Source organism: Crinia signifera, chromosome 3 (genome assembly GCF_055691185.1).
Source record: "Crinia signifera chromosome 3, ASM5569118v1, whole genome shotgun sequence".
Taxonomy (NCBI): domain Eukaryota; kingdom Metazoa; phylum Chordata; class Amphibia; order Anura; family Myobatrachidae; genus Crinia; species Crinia signifera.
The window spans coordinates 214,049,045-214,075,119 of NC_139219.1; the positions used below are offsets into that span (position 1 = coordinate 214,049,045).

The window sequence follows — 26,075 nt, forward strand, 5'->3', positions numbered from 1 at the left end:
AAGAGTTCTTTAAAATCACTTACTCTAAACATTATTGGTACCATTGATTTCCAATAGAGGATTATGGCAAATCAAGCATCTTGGGTTACTGACCAAGGTGAAACGCAGTGGTGAATTTCCCATTAGGCACATTATGCACTTGCCTAGCAGGGGCACTTGGACACATGTTTCATTACCATTAACCCAAAACTACAAAAAAAATGTTATTCTATTTGTACATAATCTTGAGTGGAGTGTGAACAGGACAATGGTAGGATGCCCTGTTAACTGTCCTGCTTAGTAAATATGTATACATAATTGAAAATAAATCCTATGTCATACAGTAGATCATGACTGGTTTAATAATTAGGTTATATTATACTAAACGGACAATCACCAAAATTAGGGCTTCTGATCAAATAGTAGAATTGGACTGTGGGGGTGGCCCATACTGTTGTGCCTAGGGTCGCCCTAACCCCTAAATCTGCCCCTGGTGAAAGGAAGAGAATGTGAAGTAAGGAAGTGTCAATATTTACACTAGTGAGCTTTAAGGATGACAGAGTGTGTGTAATGGTAAATAACGGAGTGGTGACACAGGTTATTGGGTATAAAGAGGCCAAATGTTAGGATACCCAGGAAATTGAGGTGGTTTGTTATATTTCGAGGGTTTCAGCTAAAATCCCATGTTCCACCCTAAAGGGGGTATTCAATTTAGGTCACGACTGTCAGGATCGGCAGAGATTTTGCAGGTGGGATTTAATGTCCTGCCTGCCGAGCGCCAAGAAGGGGACGTGGCCGTGAGAAGAGGCCAGTAGCTTGTCAATTCCCGGTAGAACGTGCCCAACTGCTTGTGAAGTCGGGCACGTTCTGCCGATATCCCTGTTCAACGCTGGCAAAGACACAGATTATACCACTTATATATTTGTCTACAAGTTGCTATAGCTTGTTCTCATGTACTGTAGATCATGTGCTTTTGTTTTTGTTATTTTGGTCTAACTATCCTCTGCTTTGTTTTTCTCACACATAACCTGTACTAATAAAAGGAACTATTCTCCACAGCTCAAAGCTACTGCCTCCAGCCTTACACAGCCCACGAGCAGCGGTACTCTGCCACATTTCATACATGAACCCAAATCATTGACAGAAAGGGTTACAGAGTTCTACTAAAATCATGTTCAGGGCCGCCAAGAGAAATCCTGGGCCCCGGTACAACAAGTTCCTGGGGGTCCCCATGGACGTAGCTCCCAACACACTCTGCTGACCCCTTGTTACGCAATACCACATGCCATAATGCTCATTACATATTATGCCACACATCATAGTGGGAAGTACACTTTATGCCATACACCGTAATACCTATTACATATTTTACCACATGCCATAATGTCCATTACACGTTATTCCACACACCATAATGCTCATTGCAAATTAGTGGATTAACATGCTCATTGCCATGGGATTAACCTGCTCTGCCAGGAGTTACATGCTCTGCCAGGGGTTAACATGCTTGTGTCACGCTAGCAGTGGCACCAGCTGGAGTGTAACGGAGGCTAGGTGCCTTGATGTAAGGTTTTTGCATAAACGACAGAAGGGAGTGATGCAATTGGATAAAAAAAAACCAGTTTTAATAAAGATACTGTAATACAGGAGATGAATAGTGGCACAAAGGTAAAACTGAAGATATGCGATAACCAAAGTCAATGATATATAAAAGTTATTGTAAAGTTCATAGTGGGTGGAGCACGAGGTTGATGTCTGAAGATGGCTTGAAGTGTAGATTGGATAATAAACGTAAACTTGAATAATCAAACTGAAGAATATACTTGGAAAGATGATTGGATTGATGATTGAATGAAAGATTGGATGATTGGACAATTGGACGGTTGGATGATTGGACGATTGGAATCCGGAAGGAATAATAGCAGGCCTGAATGGCTGTGACCAGGAAGGTTGCAGGTGAAGTGACCGTCAGGTGAGGAAAAGAGCGATCCCCTTTGGGGGGCTAACCTTGTCCAGACCGTAGAGGCGGCAGCAGGGTCCTGCAGGTGGATGGTCGAGTACAGCAGGCAAGCAGAAGGATTCCTCTTGGAGATACCTGGCAGGCAGCAGCGCTGTCAGCAGGAGGGAGTCAGATGTCTAGGTAAGGACATCATTGTACTGACTGACTCCTAGACCTAGTCAGTCAGTATTTATCAGGAGGGCTGCACTGCAATTGGTTAGAGCTGATTGGCAGTGCAGTCCCATTGGAGAAACCAGATGGCCGCCGCCTAGGGGCAGCGACAGTTCCCAGCCTGCAGGAAGCATGTGAAGCAAACTCCAGGCTGTGTGTCCAGCAAGGCCCAAACAGGCACAGAGCATCATGGAGCCTCAGAGGTAACCATAGTATCGGAGGCATGGGTAGCAGTCATGGTGGTCGTGACAGCACCCCCTCCTTTACAAGTGGCCCCAGGACACTCCTTAGGTTTAGCTGGATATTTCCTGTGGAAATTTTTTACAAGATTGGGTGCGTGTACCTCTGTGGCGTTGTTCCATGATCTCTCCTCCGGGCCATAGCCTTTCCAATCGATCAGGTACTGGAGTCTCTTGTACCTTATACGAGAGTCTAGGATGCCAGCCACTTCATATTCCACTCCCCTGTGGAGATTTAGGGAGACTTGCATGGTATTTGTTTAGAATCAATGGTTTGAGTAAAGAGACATGAAAAGAGTTGGGAACCCTTAAATAATGCGGTAATTTTAATTTGTAGGCAACCGGGTTGATGATCTGCAGAACTGGGAAAGGACCGATGAACCGCAGTGCAAACTTAATTGAAAGAACCCGAAGGCGAAGATTCCGTGTGGACAGCCATACTTTATCACCTACTTTTAAATCTGGCACTGCTCTTCTTCTTCTGTCGGCAAATTTTGTATACCTTTGAGAGGCGCTGACCAAGGATTTCCGGACCTTTCTCCAATGATGGAAATCAGGCACCATGTGATGGAAGCCATAGTTAATAAAAAAGGGAGTAGAAGATGCAGACGAGTGATACTGATTATTGTGGCCAAACTCGGCCCAAGGCAACATCTCAACCCAATCATCTTGAGAAGAGGACACATGTAAACGCAGGAATGTTTCTACATCCTGATTGACTCTTTCTGTTTGGCCATTTGATTGTGGATGATAGGCTGTACTAAAGTTAAGCCGAATCTTGAGGACTTTACACAATGCTCTCCAGAACTTAGCCACAAACTGAACCCCTCGATTGGACACAATCTCTTCGGGTAGTCAATGGACTCTGAAGATCTCTTTAATAAACAAATCAGCAAGTTTGGGAGCTGAAGGTAACCCCTTCAGAGGTATGAAATGTGCCATTTTAGAGAAACGATCGATAACCACCCATATGGTACTATAACTATCTGAGGATGGCAGATCTGTAATAAAGTCCATCGACAAATGAGTCCACAATCCCCGTGAGATCGAGAGTGGTCTCAATGGAACTATTGGCGCTAGATTAGACTACTTATGTTGGGCACAATGAGGACAGGATGCAATATACTCTTGCACATCTTTTTTAGAGCAGGCCACCAATATTTTCGGGACAATAATTCATAAGTCTTTTGAACCCCTGGGTGCCCGGAGAATTTTGAATCATGGGCCCACCGCAAGACTTGACTCCTTGAATTAGGTCTGACAAACGTTTTACCTGGAGGCACCGATACTTGCACTGTGGTAGCAGCAAAGGCCCTTGGATCCAGAATTGGACTCCCTTCAAAGGATCTGGACTCCTCCTCTGTTTCCCATGACGTAGAAAGCGCATCTGCTTTGCGGTTCTTTACTCCTGGAGAAAAAGACAACTTCTAATTAAATCTGGCAAAGAATAATGCCCATCTGGCCTGCCGGGGATTAAGACATTGTGCATTTTTCAAATAAAGCAAATTTTTATGATCAGTGACAACATTAATGACATGGACTGCCCCCTCCAATAACTAACGCCACTCTTCTAGTGTAATTTTGATGGCCAATAAATCCTGATCCCCTATGGCATAATTTTGCTCAGCCGATGAGAATCTTTTAGAGAAAAACCCACAAGGATGTAACTGTCCATCACTTTTTGCCTGAGAGAGCACAGCTCCTACAGCGATGGAAGATGCGTCAACCTCCAATGTAAAAGGTAACGTGACATCTGGTTGGGCCAGCACTGGTGCTGTGATGAATTTTCTTTTGAGAGTGATAAAGGCTTTGGAAGCTTTAGGATTCCAGTTGGAGGGTTTGGCACCTTTACGAGTGAGTGCAGTGATGGGGGCAAATCCGAGGAACCTTTGGACCCCTCGGAGAGTATGAGGTTGAGGCCATGACTGGATTGCTTCTACTTTGGCTGGGTCCATTTCTAGACCAGAACCTGACACGATATATCCCAGGAAGGGTATGGAAGGCACCGCGAAAATAGATTTCTCAAATTTGCAGAAGAGAAGATTTTTTCTAAGGCGTGACAGTACCTCTCTGACGAGTTCTTGATGCTCTTGATGACTGCTGGAAAATATAAGAATATAAGAATATCGTCGAGATAAACCACAACATGTTTGTACAGAAGCTCTCTGAATAAATCATTCATATAGGATTGAAAAACTGCAGGAGCATTACTCAACCCAAAAGGCATGATGAGATACTCATAATGTCCATCTCTAGTATTAAAGGCAGTTTTCCATTCATCTCCATCTCGGATGCGAATAAAATTATAAGCTCAGCGTAGATCTAGCTTGGTAAATATACTGGCTCCCTTAATACGATCGAACAACTCTGTGATAAGTGGCAGTGGGTAACGATTTTTGATGGTGATTTAATTCAGGCCACGATAATCGATACAAGGCCGTAACCCTCCATCCTTTTTCTTAACGAAGAAAAACCCAGCCCCAGCAGGAGAGGATGAAGGACGAATGAACCCTTTGGCAAGATTTTCTTTTATGTACTCTGACATTGGAGTGTAATGGAGGCTAGGTGCCTTGATGTAAGGTTTTTGCATAAACGACAGAAGGGAGTGATGTAATTGGATAAAAGAAAACCAGTTTTAATAAAGATACTGTAATACAGGAGATGAATATTGGCACAAAGGTAAAACTGAAGATATGCGATAACCAAAGTCAATGATATATAAAAGTTATTGTAAAGTTCGTAGTGGGTGGAGCACGAGGTTGATGTCTGAAGATGGCTTGAAGTGTAGATTGGATAATAAACGTAAACTTGAATAATCAAACTGAAGAATATACTTGGAAAGATGATTGGATTGATGATTGAACAATTGAATGAAAGATTGGATGATTGGACAATTGGATGATTGGACGGTTGGAATCCGGAAGTAATAATAGCAGGCCTGAATGGCTGTGACCAGGAGGGTTGCAGGTGAAGAAAAGGGTGATCCCCTTTGGGTGGCTAACCTTGTCCGGACCGTAGAGGCGGCAGCAGGGTCCTGCAGGTGGATGGTAGAGTACAGCAGGCAAGCATAAGGATTCCTCTTGGAGATACCTGGCAGGCAGCAGCGCTGTCAGCAGGAGGGAGTCAGATGTCTAGGGAAGGACATCATTGTACTGACTGACTCCTAGACCTAGTCAGTCAGTATTTATCAGGAGGGCTGCACTGCAATTGGTTAGAGCTGATTGGCAGTGCAGTCCCATTGGAGAAACCAGATGGCCGCAGTTCCCAGCCTGCAGGAAGCATGTGCAGCAAACTCCAGGCTGTGTGTCCAGCAAGGCCCAAACAGGCACATAGCATCATGGAGCCTCAGAGGTAACCATAGTATGGGAGGCATTGGTAGCAGCCATGGTGATCGTGACAGCTCGTTGCCATGGATTTACATGCTCTGCCATGGTTTACATGCTTTGCCAGGGTTTAACACGTTCGTTGTCATGGAGTTACAGTACATGCTCTGCCAGGGGTTACATGCTGACTTCCAGAGTCGGATGTCAGCACCAGCAGCATGCAGGGAGGCAGCAGACACAGAGCAACCAGCCACCCACCTTCCACTTTGGAACACAGTGAACTGGACATGGGTGGGGAACCAGGTCTGGGACTGCTGGGCTGGAGATATGGCACTGGCACCTGCTGGTGGTGGTGGCGGTTGGGGTGCGATTGTGGGGAGCGGGGCGGGCTGGATTCTGAGGAGTGGGTGGTACTCAAGCGGGAGCTGGCCTCTCTCTAAACCAGTTCCTCCTGGCACCCAGGAACTACCTACCCTAAGTATCATCCTGTCGCCGAACCACGGTAAACTCCCAAGTTACGCCCTGGAGTCAGAGAGTGGAAGGACACTCGGACCTCTGTGATGCTGCTGCCCCCACGCCGGCCCTGTCCACCCACATCCGCACTCCCAATGCCGCTGCTGAACAGCGGACTCTGGCGCACTCAGACCCGGCGCACTCGCCACCAAATAAAAAGAAAAACACTGTGTCCAGATTAGGGCCCCCCTGACAGGGGGCAAACTGTACCTGCTCCCCCCCCCCCTCTCGGCACCCCTGACCATGTTCACACAGACGTTTTAAAATTCTGCTGCTGGATGACTGTCATTTTATTTGTCATCAGCAAAGGGATGCTGCTGACCAGGAGAGGCACCAGAGGAGGGGCTGCAGAGCAGTTCAAAATTCAAATAAGGGAGGCAGAGCAACTGCCATTCCAAACTGACTCGCTAGCAGTTGGTGTAGCTCCCCTATTGAATTTTGTACAGTATGTAAGAATCTGACTTAAATATAGGCCTCATTATTTTACTGTATAATTAAATGGGCAATGTGTTTATTCAACTAAAAATTGTACACAATAACAATAACCCTATACCAACCAACTTATCAATACCCTTTCTCATAAAACATCCAGGAGACTTATGAATCTCTAATGACTCTGGTGGATGCACAAAAGAAGTGGCAAGTCTCCCAGGCCCACTGCACGACCCATACAGCTAGATTATGCATTTGCAGTATTGTGACACACACACACAAAATCCGCCTGGCTGTCCCAATACCCCCCCCCCCCCACACACACACACACACACACACACACACAAAAAAGCATCAACTATACGCTTAATCTATATCTTTGCCTTGCTAGCTGACACCAACTCTTCTATACCATTATTCTTACAAATTCCTCCACTTTACAGTTGCCTGATTTAAAATGTTTGTTGATCCCAGTATTAAAAATGAACATTAATTACTTATTAATATTAGAATGGTAAAACTATCACACAGAGCTTAACAAGGTTTTAGCTAACACAATGACAGCAAACAGTTGCCAACCCCTATTCTAGAGCAAAGATTTTGGGGCACCTATAACCATTTGCCCACCCTGAGCCCCTTGTAAATTTCCTGTGTGACTTGCATATTTCTTTTTACTATACAGCCTCTACTTTCCAAAACTGTACAAGATGGTTTGCTGTGACACTGGGTATGAGGCAGAAGAGTACATGAAGACACGGACAGGTCCAATAGACAATTAAACCATTTTTGATGTTGTCTTACAGAATGAGTTTCCTGTAGACTTGTTACTGTAAGTGTAGTGTAGAGTTGCACGCTACGCAGATTAGAGTAAGCATTCATTGTGATATGAATGTAATATTGCAGCAGGGCTCTCCTACCTCAATGTCTGCCTGTTGTTACCCAGTTTGTTCTATCACTGTCAACAATTGTAAAGCACAACTGAATCTTCTGCGCTATATAAGAAACTAAATAAATTAAAAGTAAAAACAAAAAATGTTTGTGCAATTTATACTCTGAGGGGGGTATTCAATCCCAGGTCATGACTGTTGGGACATCCCGACAGTCATGACCCTGTCCTGTTCTCGGCCAGTTCGCCTGTTTATCGGCAGGCGGGATTCAATGTCCCTCCAGCCGATCGGCGAAAAAAGGGCTTGGCTAAACTGATGTGGATTGTCACGATACGGCTGTGATCTTAACAATCCACGGCCGTTCTCTGTAAAACGGGCCCGACAGCTTATAAAGGTCAACCAAAAGACGTTCTAGGGATGCCATGATATGCCTCTTCAATGCTGAATGGAAAAACAGCATTGAATAGGCGTCCACCTCTTTTTCCCACATCGGAAATAGCGGCAGGGATTGAATACCCCCCTGAAAGTGGCAGTTTACTGAGAATTCCTGCAATATACTGTTTAAATACAGTATATGGGCAATTTACTAAGAAAGTAACACAGCAGATATCTAATGCAGGTCCCTCTGTTTCCAATCACAGATGACGTCCCCACAGCTATTTATGGGAAGTTCACAATTATCCAAGAAAGACTCATATTGTGCTGTTTGATGGATCCTATGTCCACTTATGCACATTATGTATTCCTGGTCTGTATCTGGAATTAAAGGTAATCAGATCAACTATCATTAAGCTGGACTCTAATCATCAGAACCTGTGTTCCACCATGAGATGTACCGGGAAATCATGATCTTTTAAAACTGCAAGAGTGGTCTACAACAGCAGTGCGGGATTTGACTGACTGCAAGCTGCTTTTGGGGAGAAATCACCATTCTAGACCACCGTTTCAGTGGCTTGCAGAATTTTGACATGGGACACGTTACCTGGAAGTCGATGAGCACTACGACTGACCTGTGTCACCCTTTATCAAGAACGTTGCTGCAGCATGGACCATAATGGAGTTGGACATCAGGGTTACAATGGCCCAGTTAGAGAAGGAGGTAAGCAACTAATGAGGTATCCATCCCCTTACTACACAAAGAGCTTGGCCTGAGCAAGGTTTCTACACTATGGATGTCCATCAGCTGACTTGAGAGCAGGAGGAGGACTGGGTGACTTGGTGTGCCACAACATGCTGGCCAGGTTTGATGGCTGTCATTTAAGTTTTGGGAGAACATAAGTGGTGATCAATCCCAACTCTACTGTGTTAGCAACAATTGGTTCAGTGAGCCCCAAGTTGGAGGTGCATCACCACAGAAGTTCTGACATAAACACAGCATTGATAAGCAGACGGTGGATGTTTTGTGGTCAAGACTGGCCACAAAAAGCATCTCACCTTCAGAGCCGATTGGTATGCCAATCAATGCCTGACACAAGTGCTTAAAGCCATTTTCGCCTTGAGTCCTGTTTGAGAAAGAGTGCTAGGCTATACAAATCAAATTAAATATTTCCAGACGCCACCCAAGACCCACCCTTCTCCATCATGACAATCTACCTTCCCACAAGTCCAGGAAAGTAGAGGATTTACTGGCCCATAAATGCATCTAGGAGCTTGGTCATTCATTTCACAGTCCAGATCTAGCCCCCTTAGGACTTCCTTGTGTTCCCACAAATCCAGTGCAAAATGTGTGACTTATTTTGAGTCACTGGAAGCTGCAGTGGAGATCTTTATCCAGCATATAGAAGACATACATACTATGGACTGGTCCAGCAGCTTCATCAAATGGTTTAAGCGCATCAAACTTAGCATAGACTCAACTGGTGAATACTTTTTTCTACATCCAGAAACAAATTGCACAACCATCATTCGTACAAGTGTCGCTTATTCAGGCAAGTCTGCTTTTTATTTCAGTCTGATCTTTTCAGTATGCAATAGAACTATTAAAAAAAGAGTATTAAAAAGTGAAGTCTAATAAAATCAATGACAGTTTTCTGAAACTGGCTCTATTATCGGCTGTACGCGTTGGAAGTTTATTAGCACATAAATGTTAATTATTATTTAACAGATTTCAGAGTTGCTTGTTAGCCATTATTCTCATTCCCATTTAAAAAAATGGTAATTGTTATAGGCGGTTTTACACTGCTTTTTATTACAGCACAATTGCAATCTCTTAAACTTGTTTTACTGTACTTTCAAACTTGTCTGTAGATCACAGTACATTCCAAACTTAAAAATCACATTATGCTGCATGGAATAATCCAAAATCCAGACTGGATTAGCCAATATTCACGCCATGACACATGGAATGAGCCAAAATTCACGCCATGCCACACTGAATGAGCCAAAATTCATGCCATGCCGCACAGAATGAGACAAAATACAGGGAGTAAAAGTGGGGGATGCGAGCACAGGTAGAGCAGGGATTGCGAGTACAGGGACAGTGGCAGAGGGGGATGTGGGCACAAGGCCTCTGATGATATTGTGAAGGGTTCCAGTATCTCACTCCGCTCTGCTAGGGCGCAGCAGTGCTGTCATCTCCCTGCACTGTGGCACCATCACCATAGCAGGCGCCTGAAGCCCGAGCTCCACCAGCACCACCCTCGCTACGCCTCTGGCTCTAACTACACATAGGAGAACTCCTAACTCCCTAGAAAAATAATAACAGATTCATACCAGTCAGAGTTTGTAGCAGGTTGTCTCCCACAGAGAACTGCATAGTGTCTCCTTTTTCCAGGCAGAGACCTCTACTCTCAGTCTAGCTGCCTTTTCACAAACCCCCCCCCACACACACACACACACGCACAAAGCTGAAGGTACTGATTAGCTGCCTGTAGGACTAACAGGCCAAAACTGGGCTTAATGGATGGTGACATTCTCCCCCCCCCCCCCCCTATCTAAACCATCCAAACCCAGGACCCTAAACCGTTTCTTAAAAATAGCCCAATGGCTCACAACAGAACCAACAAATCTCCTGGGGTTTTTAAAACACATATGTCATAAGCCTGTGGGAAATATACCTGCCTTCCATCACTATACAAGTGACCCTGTCACAGTGCTTAACACACACATATGATCTGCTAACGACCGCAAGACATCCAGACTGATCATATGTGCAGTACATATGATCAGTGGAGCGGCCTCTCGACCCATATGACTGCTCATCATCATCGTACCAAAATACCTTATGATGTCCACACAATCGATCGCACAAACCGTGGAAATAGTGCGTTCGAGGCTAGAATCATTCTGATGTATGGCCAGCTTAACTGTACATCACATATTCAGTACAACTCTTCTGGCTGTATTTGTCATATTACATTTTAACTTTCAGATCACTCATCTTATAGAGAACACAGATAAAATGTACAGCTATTCGGCTATATTTACAACCAACACTTTTAGGTAGGTTGGAGGCAAAATGTAAAACCACACTCACAGTTCATATAGAGCCTGGCGTACTGCATACTCACTGCGAGCCGTATAAGCCACTGCTTTATAAAGAAGGCCCATTGTAGGATAAAATTGCTGTGTCTTACCCCTTTCACACAGAAAAACAAATTACCAGGTGAAGCAGTTCTACTTGGTAATTTGCCCTTCAACACAGGTCCTTTTCCTGTGTGAAAGTGTCAAACCAGGTCATAAATCTCGGGTTTCCGACCCAGGAATTTACCAGGGTCCAGGACCAAGGATTCATGACCCAAGTTGACCCTTTCACACTTAAGAAATACCTTTGCTATTCAGCAAATTACCAGGTTGAAATTTTTAAGAAAGGGGCAGACTAGATGGGCCAAGTGGTTCTTATCTGCCGTCAAATTCTAACTTAAAGCCTAAACTCTAATTTATATAAAGATTTATAATCGTTGATTTTATTTATGTCTAGTATATTTGCCCTGATTTCTTTATGGTTTATTCTGTACTTCAGTGAATACATATAAAATATTTTTATGCATTTATATTTAGCTTCGTTTGAGATTTGATCAGACTCACTACAAAACTGAATGATGCTGCTGTGCATTTGGAGCGTTAGGAAAGGCACTGCTGTGACGGCGATAGCTATGACATATTGCTAATTCTCTCGGCTTAGCTTCTGTCCCAACAAGAGATTCTTGATAGATTATTGTTGCTATAAAACAGATTATAAATAGCAGGGCTGAGACTAGGATTTCCATCACTTAGGGCAAGGCCTAGTATACAATATTGCTCCATGTCCCCTAAATGCCCTAAGCACCCCAGCAGCATGTTCCCCGTATGTCCCCTGTGTGTCTTAATTGCCCTAAACTTCTATCACATGCCCACAAGCAGCGTGTTCCACTACATGCTTATACACACTGCCCTACATACCCCATGTGCAACACTACATGCCCTTTAACACTGCGCTACATACCTTATAGGCTTCACTACATACCTCTATACACTGCCCTACATTCCCTATATGTTACACTACATGACGCTATACACTGAACTACATACCCTATATGCCTCTATACACAGCACTATATACCATATAACCTACATTATATTCCCCTAAACACTGCCCTACATACCCTATATGCCTCTATACACAGCACTATATACCCTATAACCTACATTATATTCCACTAAACACTGCCCTACATACCCTATATGCTACCCTACATGCCATTGTACACAGTCCTATATGCTACACTACATGCCCCTATACACTGTCTTACATACTCTATATGCCACACTACAGCCTCTTTCTTCTTGGCCTTTAATAGGATTAACTGAGAAAGACCAGTTACACTAATCCATTTTTAATCCCCTTGCTGTATTGTTCTCTCTGTTGTATTGCAGCTGAGAACAATAGATGAAAGGAAGCATTTTCTGTGCCTAGGTGCAGAAACTTAGTCAAGAAGAACATGGCTCTATCTGTATATGCTGCCTTACATACTCTATATGCTACACTACCCTACATCCCCTATATGGTGCCCTACATCCCCTATATGGTGCCCTACATACTCTAAATGCTACCCTACATTCACTTGCACACCGCCCTACATGGCCCTATACATTGCCGTACATGCTACACTACATCCTCTGCATTTTATGATGGTGACTCATTACACTGACCCACAGGTGAAGAAGGGACAAGGATTCACAACCCTCGCACCACAGCTGTCCTGGTAAGTGTGGCAGAAGGGAGAATCTCTTGTGTGTCTCTCAGGCACCGGAGCTCACCCGTACACCGTCATCACCACCCAAGCTCTTCTTACCGAAGTAGCACAGCATCTACTGGCAATCTCCCTCTGCTCCTCTCAGCACCATCTCATATCCAGCACCTGGATCACATGTCACATGCCCCATCATGATTCATGGCTTTCATAGATACGGGGCAACTGGGTAGGTTTAGCCACCATACAAATTAATGTTCATTCAGTAGATTACATGCCTCACACTAGTATAGTTCTAATATGGTTTCAAATTTATTTTTAATTTTTTTCTATAATCGCTTATTTGCTTATACAGTGTTTTTTGCCTTGTAGACATGACTTTTAGATATGGTGAACTTGGTTTTAAAAAGGTTCCCACACATGCTACGTTTTGTAATGCATGTGCTCTGTACTATATCGCATTGCATCTAGTTCAAATCACATGTGATACACTACAACAGCCTACGATTTGAACTAAATGTGATGTAATCTAGTACAGAAAGAACAGGCTGCACATACTTTTTTTGACTTGCAGAAGAGCGCATCGTATCACTAGCCAAAAGTCACGTTGTGATTTAAACATGAGTTTTTCTCGTTTTTTTTTGTAGTGCGTACCGTCTCATGGCTCGCAGCGCTCACAATGCTTCAGGCACGGTGCCTTGCCGCTTGGCACACTATTCTGTTCTCCCTCCATGCCCTAGTGCAGCGGTTCTCAAACTGTGGGTCCTAACCCCAAAGTGGGACCCGACCAACTCAGCATGGGGTCACGACTTTAAGTTGCTGACCATCAGGCAAATGTGTCTTTGCAGGGCTGACAGGGTATAACTCATTAAGTAAACACCGATTGCTTCCCTCTTCCATCCCCCTGTCACTATTTTCCACCCCCCCCCCCCCTTCATTACCCACTGCCTCCCTGTCACAATAGCGGTCACTTCAATTTACTGACCACACATGTGGCGGCTATTCAGTATTAACTTTCTAGGTTCCTGTAATAATTTTTATTGTCTGACGGGTCCCAGGGCAAAATAGTTTGAGCAACCATGCCCTAGTGGATGGTAGGGCATGAAATACCGCCTGTAGGCACATGTTGGCTCAGTATGAAAAACCCATGTCAACAGTATGACTGTCGACTTTCCCATTGTCGACCTGATGCTTGTGTCGACCTCCCAACCCTGACAAATTTAGCCATGTTGACCTATTTCATCTGCCCACCTAAGCCAGCTCTGTTTCTGGACTTCCCTGGTAATGTTTGATTGCCATCACCTGTGGTGAAACACCTTTCTTATCAATTACCTACAGTAGCTCCTCACAGGTGCTGGCAATCACCTGTCTTCACTACAGATGGATTCTCCAGGATTGCAGTGCCTATGCTTAGCCACTCATCTTAGAGACCAACGCCTGTTATCTTCAATAATGCTGCCTGACTACTCCTTATGCTTCAGCATTTCTTCAATCTGTTATATCTTCAGCTTCATCATCGATTGTCCGTTTGACATCAATCTTTAGCTTCATCATCGATTGAAGATTGATGTCAAACGGACAGTTTCATTTAATCATTGATTGTCCGTTTGACATCAATCTAAAGCTTCATCATCGATTGTCCATTTGACATCGAATCTTCAGCTACAGCATTGATTGTTCGTCCAACATCGATTCACAGTTCTTAATCTACAGCATTGATTGTTAGTCCATCGATTCACAGTTCTTCATCATATATTCTTCAGTGTCACAGTTCTTCAAGACCAGGTCTGGGCAACACCGGCCCTCCAGATGTTAATGAACTACACATCCCAGAATGCTTTGCATTAGTTTTGCTATGTGGCCATGCTGAAACGGATGCAAGGCATGCTGGGATGTGTAGTTCATCAACATCTGGAGGGCCGGTGTTGCCCAGCCCTGTTCAAGACCAATAGTTCATTCAACATCGGTACCGTAGAGTTTTTATGTAATATTCTTCTTTTTCTGAGGAAGCCAGTCATCTGGCGAAACTAGTTGACCCATCTCTGTTATCTGGACCCGCTGATCACCCCCTAAGACTGTGATATCACCCATTCTTGACTCTCAGAAGTACTGGATTACTCCTCGAGGGTATTACCCCCAGTGTGCTTACCCCTTTCCCATACCCTCCCTTTGTATGTGTATACCGGTACTAGGGATAATTATTATTTATTATTTTTTCTTTGATCACTTGATTCATTTTATGTACATGTGCATTGACATCTGTATCTTGTTTGCATTCAACAAGACTCCATTAGGTTTTAAAAAAATGATCTAAAGTCCATTGTCTGTATATCAGAAAAGGGTTCACTAGTGTATTTTTTATTTATAAATAAATATTACTATATATTTTAATCAGAAGTGTTTGCTTCTTCATTTCACTATAAGTATAACACATAATTCACTATTGACAGGTACACCCATAGCGCAGAGTGACACCGTAAGGTGTAAACCCCCCTAACCGGTGACACCATGGAAGCCAGGGTTAGGCTGTGAGGATGAAGGGTTAGGCACAAGTGGGTAGGGTTAGGCTCGGAAGGGAAAGGTTAGTATACTTACCAGACCTATGTCAGGATTCTCTCCTGCACTGTATGCTTAAACTCGATATTTGTAGCTATGCCTCTAAAGGTGGAGTTGTAAAGTTTAAGGAGGTAAAAGTGTTGCTTACCTCACGCCAAAATTTTGGATTAGCACTCCTTACTCAGTTGTCTCCTGGGGGGAATCAGGCCTGCTCTGGAGGTGCATGAAAAATGATGCAGTACAGAAGATTCTTTAAAAATCACGAGGTCCTATTCTCAGCCCCCTAATTGAATACCATGTGGAAAAAATGAATTGTTTGGGGTTTTTCATATTTCTCTCAGGTAATTGAGTCTGCATCTTATTTTCCAAGCAATTTATAATTATTTAGGCAACTGATCCTATTATTACTGCTTTTCTGTTTCAGTGGAAGCACTAAAGCAATTTCTACTCTGACATTTCTGCAAAAAACATGATTTTTAGAATTAAAAGACACAATCGTAAAATACATGTATATTGGACAGTGGTTAATAAAATGGCATACATACTGTACACGAAAAGTAGACCATGAAGGTGATAAAACTGTACCTGTGTAGTCCCCATTATGTCTGGGCCTGATGTATGATGTAGACATTCGCAGATAAAGTGTGCTTGTAATCCAGCTTTACGGTGCTGATAGATCCTAAAGGTATGAATGGACAGAAATTAGGAAATATAATGCATAAAATGTGAAACATGAATGGAATATACAGTAGCATATGCATAAAGAAGATGCACAGCCTTACAGTATGTTGCTGTTTATCCCTACTGTAATAAAATTCAACATATACTTTCTAATAATGAGACACCATATTTATTTCATGTTGTTCAGTATACCTCTATCTACTAAGGTGCCCATACACGCTGCAATAATCACAGGTGATTTGCATGCGATGCGTTTGGAACCTAGTTCACAAAGTATGTGCAGCACATACTTTTTGAACTGTGCAATGGGATGTGCACGGGCAGTGCGCATCGCATCCGCAAATCGAAGCGTGCATGGGCACCTTAAGCGCTTGCGTTTATTATGCTAGTTCCACATACGTTAGCATCTGCAGTGCATCTACTGTCGATGTGTGTAACTGCACCTACAATTAAGGGTCCCCTTAGCTGCCCACAAAGAAAATGTGCAAGCTAATAGTATATCTATTCATCTGGTGTGATCGAAATGTGACCTTCATGTTCAAATACATTTTCAACCTTTTTGTCATGAAAGGACATTAAAATGATAATTTCTACTCCTGCCTCGTGACAAACTATCTTGGTCCATCATCTCCAATGTGTAGAGATTCAATACGAATAACTGCTAGTAAAGGCCCCCATACATCTGTGATTAGCCTCAATTGTGGGAATATCTCAGTTTGAATTTGTCCGATTTGTGGATCCCAACCAATGAATTATCAGGATCAGAAAATAAAAAATAAAAAATAAATTGGCTAATTTTACACATCTTGCCAATCATTGATGAGCACTGATCGGATTATGGCTTTTGATGGGACACATTTTGCCTATATGTAGCAAAAAGGTTTAAATTAATTGTAAATTACTTTGTCCTCATCACTTATGTCAGGAGTGGCCAACATGGTCCTCGAGATCTACAAACAGTTCACATATTGCAGACCACCTAGCTGATGCGTGTAGTCATTACTGTCACATTTTCAATGATGTGCTGCAATCATTCCTAACCAGCACATTCTATAGTTCCACAGGAGGCATGGAAAATATGAGTTATTAGTATATCTGGGTGATCAGTTTTGCCACCCCTGACTTAAATCTTACTGAAATACTGAAAAAACAGGAACTGATGCAAACACACCCTGATTCAAATAGATTATTATTATTACACAAATAACTTATCAAGATATATATTTATTGCACTACACAACAAAATCCTGTGGTGTATTAACTAAGTGGGGGTCTTCAAATCCGCAATGGTCAGCAATTATGGTTGCATAATTTGGTACTTGTTTCCTAGAACGGCCACAATCGTGAGTGATCGTGGCTCTTAATTAAGGGACACGATCCTCACGATGTGGCCGATTTTTTACAATTTTTTCCCTTTGATTGACAGAAATCGGGTCAATCGGTCGGTCGCGACCAATTAAAATCGGCCGCGATGCGACCGACCGATTGACCCGATTTTTCCATAGACTTCAATGTTAAAAAATCTTTTAACATTGAAATCGGGAGGATCTTGTCGGTCTTGTGCCATTATAATGGCACAAGATGAGATGGACTTGATTAAGTCCATCTCACATAGGGAAAAATGATAAAAAAGGTGAAATGGGCCAATATGACCCATTTCACATTTTTTATGTGCCCGCCATGACCCCACGATAGACGTCAACCCGAAGCGTGGCGAGCGCAGCGAGCCCGCGAGGGGCGGCGGTGCGCGTCCTCCGACCTTTTCATTCCCCTACTATCCACTAGGGCGTGGAGTGAGAATAGAATAGTGTGGCGAGCGCAGCGAGCCACCGAGCCCGAAGCGTGGCGAGCGCAGCGAGCCCCGCGAGGGGACGCGTATACCTGTGAAGTTATACGCGTGCGCTCGCCACGCTTCGGGCTCGGTGGCTCGCTGCGCTCGCCACACTATTCTATTCTCACTCCACGCCCTAGTGGATAGTAGGGGAATGAAAAGGTCGGAGGACGCGCACCGCCGCCCCTCGCGGGCTCGCTGCGCTCGCCACGCTTCGGGTTGACGTCTATCGTGGGGTCTAGCCCACTTAGTAACATTTGGGGGGGCAATTGAAAATAATCAGGTGAAAAAAAAAAAAAATCGGGTGAAAAATCGGTCGGTCGGATCGGTCGCATCGCATGCGACCAAATCGCATGCGATGCGATCGATCCGATTTTTTATCTTACGACCACAACGATCTAAATCGTTGTGGCCGTGCTAGGAAACAAGTACCCATAATTTAACCCCTTCCTGACAGAGCCAGTTTTTGCGTTCCTGACAGAGCCCTTTTTTTCAAATCTGACATGTATCACTTAAGTGGGGATAACTTTTTTTTGCTTTTACTTATCCCAGTGATTTTGAGATTGTTTTTTCGTGACACATTGTACTTCAAATTAGTGGTAAATTTGGGTCGATACAGTCTGTGTTTTTTTGTGAAAAATACCAAAATGTCGTAAAAAAATGGAAAATTTAGCAATTTGCAAAATGTTAAATTTTCTGCTTGTGAGACAAATAATCATACCACTCAAAATAGTTAATAACTAACATAGACCATATGTCTACTTTATGTTTCCATCATTATTTCAACTTCCTTTTCATTTTTTTGGACACTAGGAGGCTTACAATATGAATAGCAAATTCTCAAATTTTCAAATTTTCAAGAAAATTTCAAACACTGATTTTTTTAGGGACCAGTTCAGTTCTGATGTGACTTTGAGGGACTTGTATGTGAGACACCCCCATAAATGATGCCATTTCAAAAACTGCACCCCTCACAGTATTCAAAACAGCATTTTGGAAGTTTGTTAACCCTTTAGGTGTTTCACAGGAATTAAAACAAAGTGTAGGTGAAATTTCAAAATTTCATTTTTTTTGCAGATTTGCAATTTTAATACATTTTTCTAAGGAACACAGTACATTTTACTAGAGAAATGTGACTAAAAATTGATTCCCCCAATTCTTTTGTTTTCATAAATATCCTATATGTGGCCCTAGTGTGCACGTTGACCAAACCACAGGCTTCATAATAGAAGGAGCACCTACTTGATTTTGGAGCCTCCTTTTTATGAGATTATTTTTTAGGCACCATGTAGGTTTCTAGGCACCATAAGATGCTAAAATTTAGGAACCCCCCCACAAGTGACCCCATTTTGCAAACTTCACCCCTCAGGGAATTCATCTAGGGGTATAGTGTACATTTCAAACCCCCAGGGGTTTCACCAATTTTGATACGAGTGGGCAGTGAAAATGAAAAATTACATTTTTTACACAAAAATGCAGTTCTGGCTCAAAATTTTTCATTTTCACAAGGAATGAAGGAGACAAAGCACCCCAAAATCTGTGCCCCAATTTCTCCCGAGTACGGCAATGCCTCACATGTGACCAAAAAATACCATTTGGGTGCATGGCAGGACTCAGAAGGGAAGGAGTAATTTTTGGATTTTGCAGCTCAGATTCTGGTGGAATGTTGGTGGGTGCTATGTTGCATTAGCAAGACCCCCCAAGCACCAATACAGTGGAACCCCCCCACAAGTGACCCCATTTTGCAAACTACACCCCTCAGGGAATTCATCTAGGGGTATAGTGTACATTTCAAACCCCCAGGGGTTTCACCAATTGTGGTACAACTGGGCAGTGAAAATGAAAAATTACATTTTTTTACACAAAAATGCAGTTCTGGCTCAAAATTTTTCATTTTCATAAGGTATGAAGGAGAAAAAGCACCCCAAAATCTGTGTCCCAATTTCTCCCGAGTATGGCAATGCCTCATATGTGACCAAAAAATACCAGTTGGGTGCATGGCAGGACTCAGAAGGGAAGGAGTGATTTTTGGTGGTGGAATGTTGGTGGGTGCTATGTGGCATTAGCAAGACCCCCAAAGCACCAATACAGTGGAACCCCCCCACAAGTGACCCCATTTTGCAAACTACACCCCTCAGGGAATTCATCTAGGGGTATAGTGTACATTTCAAACCCCCAGGGGTTTCACCAATTTTGATACAACTGGGCAGTGAAAATTAAAAATTACATTTTTTTACACAAAAATGCAGTTCTGGCTCAAAATTTTTCATTTTCAGAAGGTATGAAGGAGAAAAAGCACCCCAAAATCTGTGCCCCAATTTCTCCCGAGTACGGCAATGCCTCACATGTGACCAAAAAATACCAGTTGGGTGCATGGCAGGACTCAGAAGGGAAGGAGTGATTTTTGGATTTTGCAGCTCAGATTCTGGTGGAATTTTGGTGGGTGCTATGTCGCATTAGCAAGACCCCCCAAGCACCAATACAGTGGAACCCCCCCACAAGTGACCCCATTTTGCAAACTACACCCCTCAGGGAATTCATCTAGGGGTATAGTGTACATTTCAAACCCCCAGGGGTTTCACCAATTTTGATACAACTGGGCTGTGCAAATGAAAAATTACTTTTTTTACACAAAAATGCAGTTCTGGCTCAAAATTTTTCATTTTCAGAAGGTATGAAGGAGAAAAAGCACCCCAAAATCTGTGCCCCAATTTCTCCCGAGTACGGCAATGTCTCACATGTGACAAAAAAATACCAGTTGGGTGCATGGCAGGACTCAGAAGGGAAGGAGTGATTTTTGGATTTTGCAGCTCAGATTCTGGTGGAATTTTGGTGGGTGCTATGTCGCATTAGCAAGACCCCCAAAGCACCAATACAGTGGAAGCCCCCCACAAGTGACCCCATTTTGCAAACTACACCCCTCAGGGAATTCATCTAGGGGTATAGTGTACATTTCAAACCCCCAGGGGTTTCACCAATTTTGATACAAGTGGGCAGTGAAAATGAAAAATTACATTTTTTTACACAAAAATGCAGTTCTGGCTCAAAATTTTTCATTTTCAGAAGGTATGAAGGAGAAAAAGCACCCCAAAATCTGTGCCCCAATTTCTCCCGAGTACGGCAATGCCTCACATGTGACCAAAAAATACCAGTTGGGTGCATGGCAGGACTCAGAAGGGAAGGATTGATTTTTGGATTTTGCAGCTCAGATTCTGGTGGAATTTTGGTGGGTGCTATGTCGCATTAGCAAGACCCCCCAAGCACCAATACAGTGGAACCCCCCCACAAGTGACCCCATTTTGCAAACTACACCCCTCAGGGAATTCATCTAGGGGTATAGTGTACATTTCAAACCCCCAGGGGTTTCACCAATTTTGATACGAGTGGGCAGTGAAAATGAAAAATTACATTTTTTTACACAAAAATGCAGTTCTGGCTCAAAATTTTTCATTTTCAGAAGGTATGAAGGAGACAAAGCACCCCAAAATCTGTGCCCCAATTTCTCCCGAGTACGGCAATGCCTCATGTGTGACCAAAAAGTGGCAGGACTCAGAAGGGAAGGAGTGATATTTGGATTTTGCAGCACAAATTCTGGTGGAATTTTGGTGGGTGCTATGTCGCATTAGCAAGACCCCCAAAGCACCAATACAGTGGAACCCCCTCACAAGTGACCCCATTTTGCAAACTACACCCCTCAGGGAATTCATCTAGGGGTATAGTGTACATTTCAAACCCCCAGGGGTTTCACCAATTTTGATACAAGTGGGCAGTGAAAATGAAAAATTAAATTTTTTTACACAAAAATGCAGTTCTGGCTCAAAATTTTTCATTTTCAGAAGGTATGAAGGAGACAAAGCACCCCAAAATCTGTGCCCCAATTTCTCCCGAGTACGGCAATGCCTCATGTGTGACCAAAAAGTGGCAGGACTCAGAAGGGAAGGAGTGATATTTGGATTTTGCAGCACAAATTCTGGTGGAATTTTGGTGGGTGCTATGTCGCATTAGCAAGACCCCCAAAGCACCAATACAGTGGAACCCCCCCACAAGTGACCCCATTTTGCAAACTACACCCCTCAGGGAATTCATCTAGGGGTATAGTGTACATTTCAAACCCCCAGGGGTTTCACCAATTTTGATACAAGTGGGCAGTGAAAATGAAAAATTACAAATTTTTTTACACAAAAATGCAGTTCTGGCTCAAAATTTTTCATTTTCAGAAGGTATGAAGGAGAAAAAGCACCCCAAAATCTGTGCCCCAATTTCTCCCGAGTACGGCAATGCCTCACATGTGACCAAAAAATACCAGTTGGGTGCATGGCAGGACTCAGAAGGGAAGGAGTGATTTTTGGATTTTGCGGCTCAGATTCTGGTGGAATGAATGGTGGGTGCTATGTGGCATTAGCAAGACCCCCGAAGCACGGTGAAATTATGAACCTAATAATCCATAGATGTGTGGTATATTTTAAAACACTCCTTTATACATAGGCCGGGTTTGTCGGGGCAAGTGTCACACTGGAAAATAGTTTGCTTTCTTATTCCCTTTTTATAGCAAACTTTGCACCTTTTTTGTGTCCTGCCCTTTTTTCCAGTGGAGGGGATTTCATCAGGAAAATGCTGCCCTGGTACAATACGGGGGCCAGTACTAGAAGTACTGGGGCCCTCTGCCTGCTGGTTCCCAAATATTAGGCCCTTTATGACTTCCTCTTGAAAGTGCATAAATGTCCCCCTCTGGCCGGTAGAACGGAATAGCACGTAAGCGTTATACAGTGCCATCTGGATGATATACACGGCCAGCTTCTTGTACCAGATTTTTGTTTTCCGCAGGGCACTGTACGGCTTCAGTACCTGATCTGAAAGATCCACTCCGCCCATGTACCTATTGTAATCCAGGATACAATTAGGTTTTGAGGTGTGGGTACTGGTACCTCGTACAGGGACGGAGGTGGTACTGTCTCCGTGAATTGTTGTCAGTATAAGGACATCCCTCTTGTCCTTATATTTGACCAACAACATATTTTCGGTGCATATTCCCCTGCTTTCACCCCTTCTCATTACTTGGGCAATGTGCGTTTTTGGGAGGCCTCTTTGGTTCTTGCGCACAGTACCGCAAGCTGCTGTACCTCTTGAACCAAGAGCCTTAAACAGGGGGATGCTAGTGTAAAAGTTATCCACATAGAGGTGATAACCTTTATCCAGGAAGGGGTGCACTAAATCCCAGACAATTTTTCCACTAACACCTACGAGGGAGGGGGGGCATTCTGGCGGTTCAATTCTTGAATCCTTCCCTTCATATACCCTAAACCTGTGAGTGTACCCTGAGGTGCTTTCACACAGCTTATACATTTTTATGCCATACCTTGCCCTCTTACTGGGAAGGTACTGGCGGAATTTAACCCTTCCTTTAAAATGTATAAGGGACTCGTCTATGCAAATGAATTTATCTGGGATGTACATGTCTTCAAATTTGGCACTGAAATGATCAATGACCGGCCTGACTTTGAATAGCCGGTCAAAGGTGGGATCATCTCTGGGTGGGCACTGTGCATTATCGTTGTAATGCAAAAATTTAAGGATCGTCTCAAATCGAGCCCGGGGCATGGCCATACGGTAAAATGGGGTGCTGTACAGAACATCTGTACTCCAATATTGCCTAATTTCTGGCTTTTTTACTATGCCCATATGAAACACCAGACCCCAAAACGTCATCATCTCTACTGCATCTACAGGGGTCCACCTAGCAAATGATGACGTGGGGTTTTGAGCAATAAACTGCTGGGCATATAAATTAGTTTGGTCCACCATTAAATTTATAAAATCATCAGAGAAAAATAATTTGAAAAAGTCAATTTCTCTGAGACCTGTGGAATCAAATTGGATTCCTGGCATGGCCAAAAAACTCAGGAACCTGGGGCTCAAAATTGTCTGGTGGTGGGGTCCATACGAGATCAATTATTGGGGGGGGGGGTCTCAGCTGCTCTACGGGGGCGTCTTTGAGGGGGTCCCTCATCACCAGAGGAGGAAGAGGAGCTTAAGACGAATCCTTCAAATTCCCCGCTTGCCTTACTGGCTGTGTCAGAGTCAGAGGCAAGCATGGCATATGCCTCCTCCACTGAATACATTCTTCTGGATGACTGGGATGACATTTGGGATGCCATTTTTATTTTTGTGTTACTGGTAGTGAAATGTTTCAACACGTGTATAGTGTAGGGGGGGGGTACAAACTTTATTTCAACCCGGGGGGTATGTAGTGTGTAGTGTGTATGTAGTGCAGAAAAAAAAAATACTTTATACAAAAAAAAAAAAAAATACTTTATACAAAAAAAAAAAAAAAATTGAAGGGGTTAAAAAAAAAAAAAATTGAAGGGGTTAAAAAAAAAAAAAAAATTGAAGGGGTTAAAAAAAAAAAAAAAAAAAGGTCCTGCGCCAAAAATTGAGCACAGATGTTGGTCAGTAACGTCCGTCACTGAACAGCGCTCAAAGGCAACAGGAATTTGATCAAAAAAAAAAATAGATCAACCCTGTGCCGAAAAAGCTGATCAGTGATGTACGTCACTGATCAGCGCACAGTGGCCACAGGACACCCACAAAATCACAGTGTGTGTAAAAAAAAATTAAAAAAAGACCCCACAGCACCCACAAAAAAAAAAAAAGGTGATCAGTGATGCGACACTGATTACCAGTGAGGGGCAGCAGGTGCACAACCTTTGGTGCAACTGACAGTGCAACTGGCAGCAACTGACAGGTATATATAAAAAAAAAACCTCTGCACCCCCAAAAAGTTGCTGATCACCTCAGATATAGTGATCAGCACAAAAGGCGGGGGCAGCAGACACAAAATTTAGCACTCACTATCACTCTCTGTCACTATCTCTCTCTATCTCTCACTATCTATCACTCTATGACACTGCAGCAGCAGCAGTGACAGGTATATATATATATAAAAAAAAACCTGCGCCCCCAAAAAGTTGCTGATCAGTTAATTTATACTGATCAGCACAAAAGGGGGGGCAGTAGTCAGTTATATAAAAAATATATAGCACAATCTGTCACTATCTCTATCTCTCTCTATCTCTCTATCTATAACTATCACACTGCAGCAGCACAAAATATAGCACTCTGTCACTAGGCCTCTCTATCTCTCTCTATCTCTCTCTCTCTATCTCTCTCTATCTCTCTCTCTCTCTCTCTATCTCTCTATCTATAACTATATCACACTGCAGCAGCACAAAATATAGCACTCTCTGACACTATCTCTCTCTATCTCTCTCTCTCTCTATCTCTCTCTATCTAACGCTATTACACTGCAGCAGCACAAGTTCACAACACAGGAAGTCACAAGTAACAGGATCCAGGAAGCATCCAGCGCACTACAAGTGATGAAGCAGTGATCAGGCAAGGTATTTGCAAGGATCAGGTAAGTATTTGGCAAAGTTCTGGTCAGTAAATGGCGACAGCTGGGCACGGTGACCGCACTGCACGCTATTCCAGACCGGAATGGCGTCTGCAGTGCAGTCACCGTTAGTTTAAATCCCCCTCCTTGGCTGTGATTGGTCCGTCGGCCCGACGAACCAATCACGGCCTTTGGGGGCGGGCGGGGTGAGGTGGGGTGACACCAGTGTCACCCTTACACCCCGCGGTGATTGGTGCTGTACTTTACAGCACCAATCACCTCCGATCCCGTGTCACCGGCGAACGTTATTCGCCGGTGACACAGGAAAACGCTGTGAATGGCTGTTCACACTGAACAGCCAATCACAGCGATCGCCGACGGGGGGGCGGCATCGCAGCCCCCCCTGGGCATGCACGGACATGTCTGCTGTCAGGGACAGCAGACATGTTGAAACTGTCACCGCGTCTATAGACGCGGTGACAGTTACAAGCCATGACGTACAATTACGCCATGTGTCGGGAAGTACTTCCCGACCATGACGTAAATGTACGTCAATTGTCGGGAAGGGGTTTAAACTGCGAATATGCGAACCAACTGAATGTCCACCCCCCGCTCTCACAGCAAATGTCCCTGCAGACATGCGCATGGATTAATAACATATATTTGCAGCCTTGCGTGCTGGGATGAAATCATTAAATGGTCGCCGACCATCGAATGATTTCTTAAGCACTCGCAAATCTAAGTCACTCTGCAGTGCCCAGCTACATGAACAGGGCGGGCAGCTGACATCGGTCGGTGACATAAGCTGCCTGCCTCGGCACCCGTGCCACACCCCATTTGCATAGGAACGCCCAGCATTTTTATATGGAAACGCCCCTTTATTCGCCAACAGAGCCTGCAAAT

At 43.6% G+C, this 26,075-nt stretch overlaps 1 protein-coding gene across 6 annotated transcripts in view; it reads right to left on the reverse strand.

The window, feature by feature from the left end:
- The window catches only part of DLGAP2 (DLG associated protein 2), a 911,233-nt gene that overhangs the window by 798,355 nt on the left and 86,803 nt on the right, over positions 1 to 26,075 (reverse strand). For all 6 annotated transcript variants that reach the window (XM_083177372.1, XM_083177368.1, XM_083177369.1 and 3 more), the window contains one exon: positions 15,856 to 15,949. In XM_083177372.1, coding sequence (XP_083033498.1) covers positions 15,856 to 15,870 — 15 coding nt within the window. In that variant the 5' untranslated portion in view covers positions 15,871 to 15,949. The remainder of the gene's footprint in view (positions 1 to 15,855; positions 15,950 to 26,075) is intronic.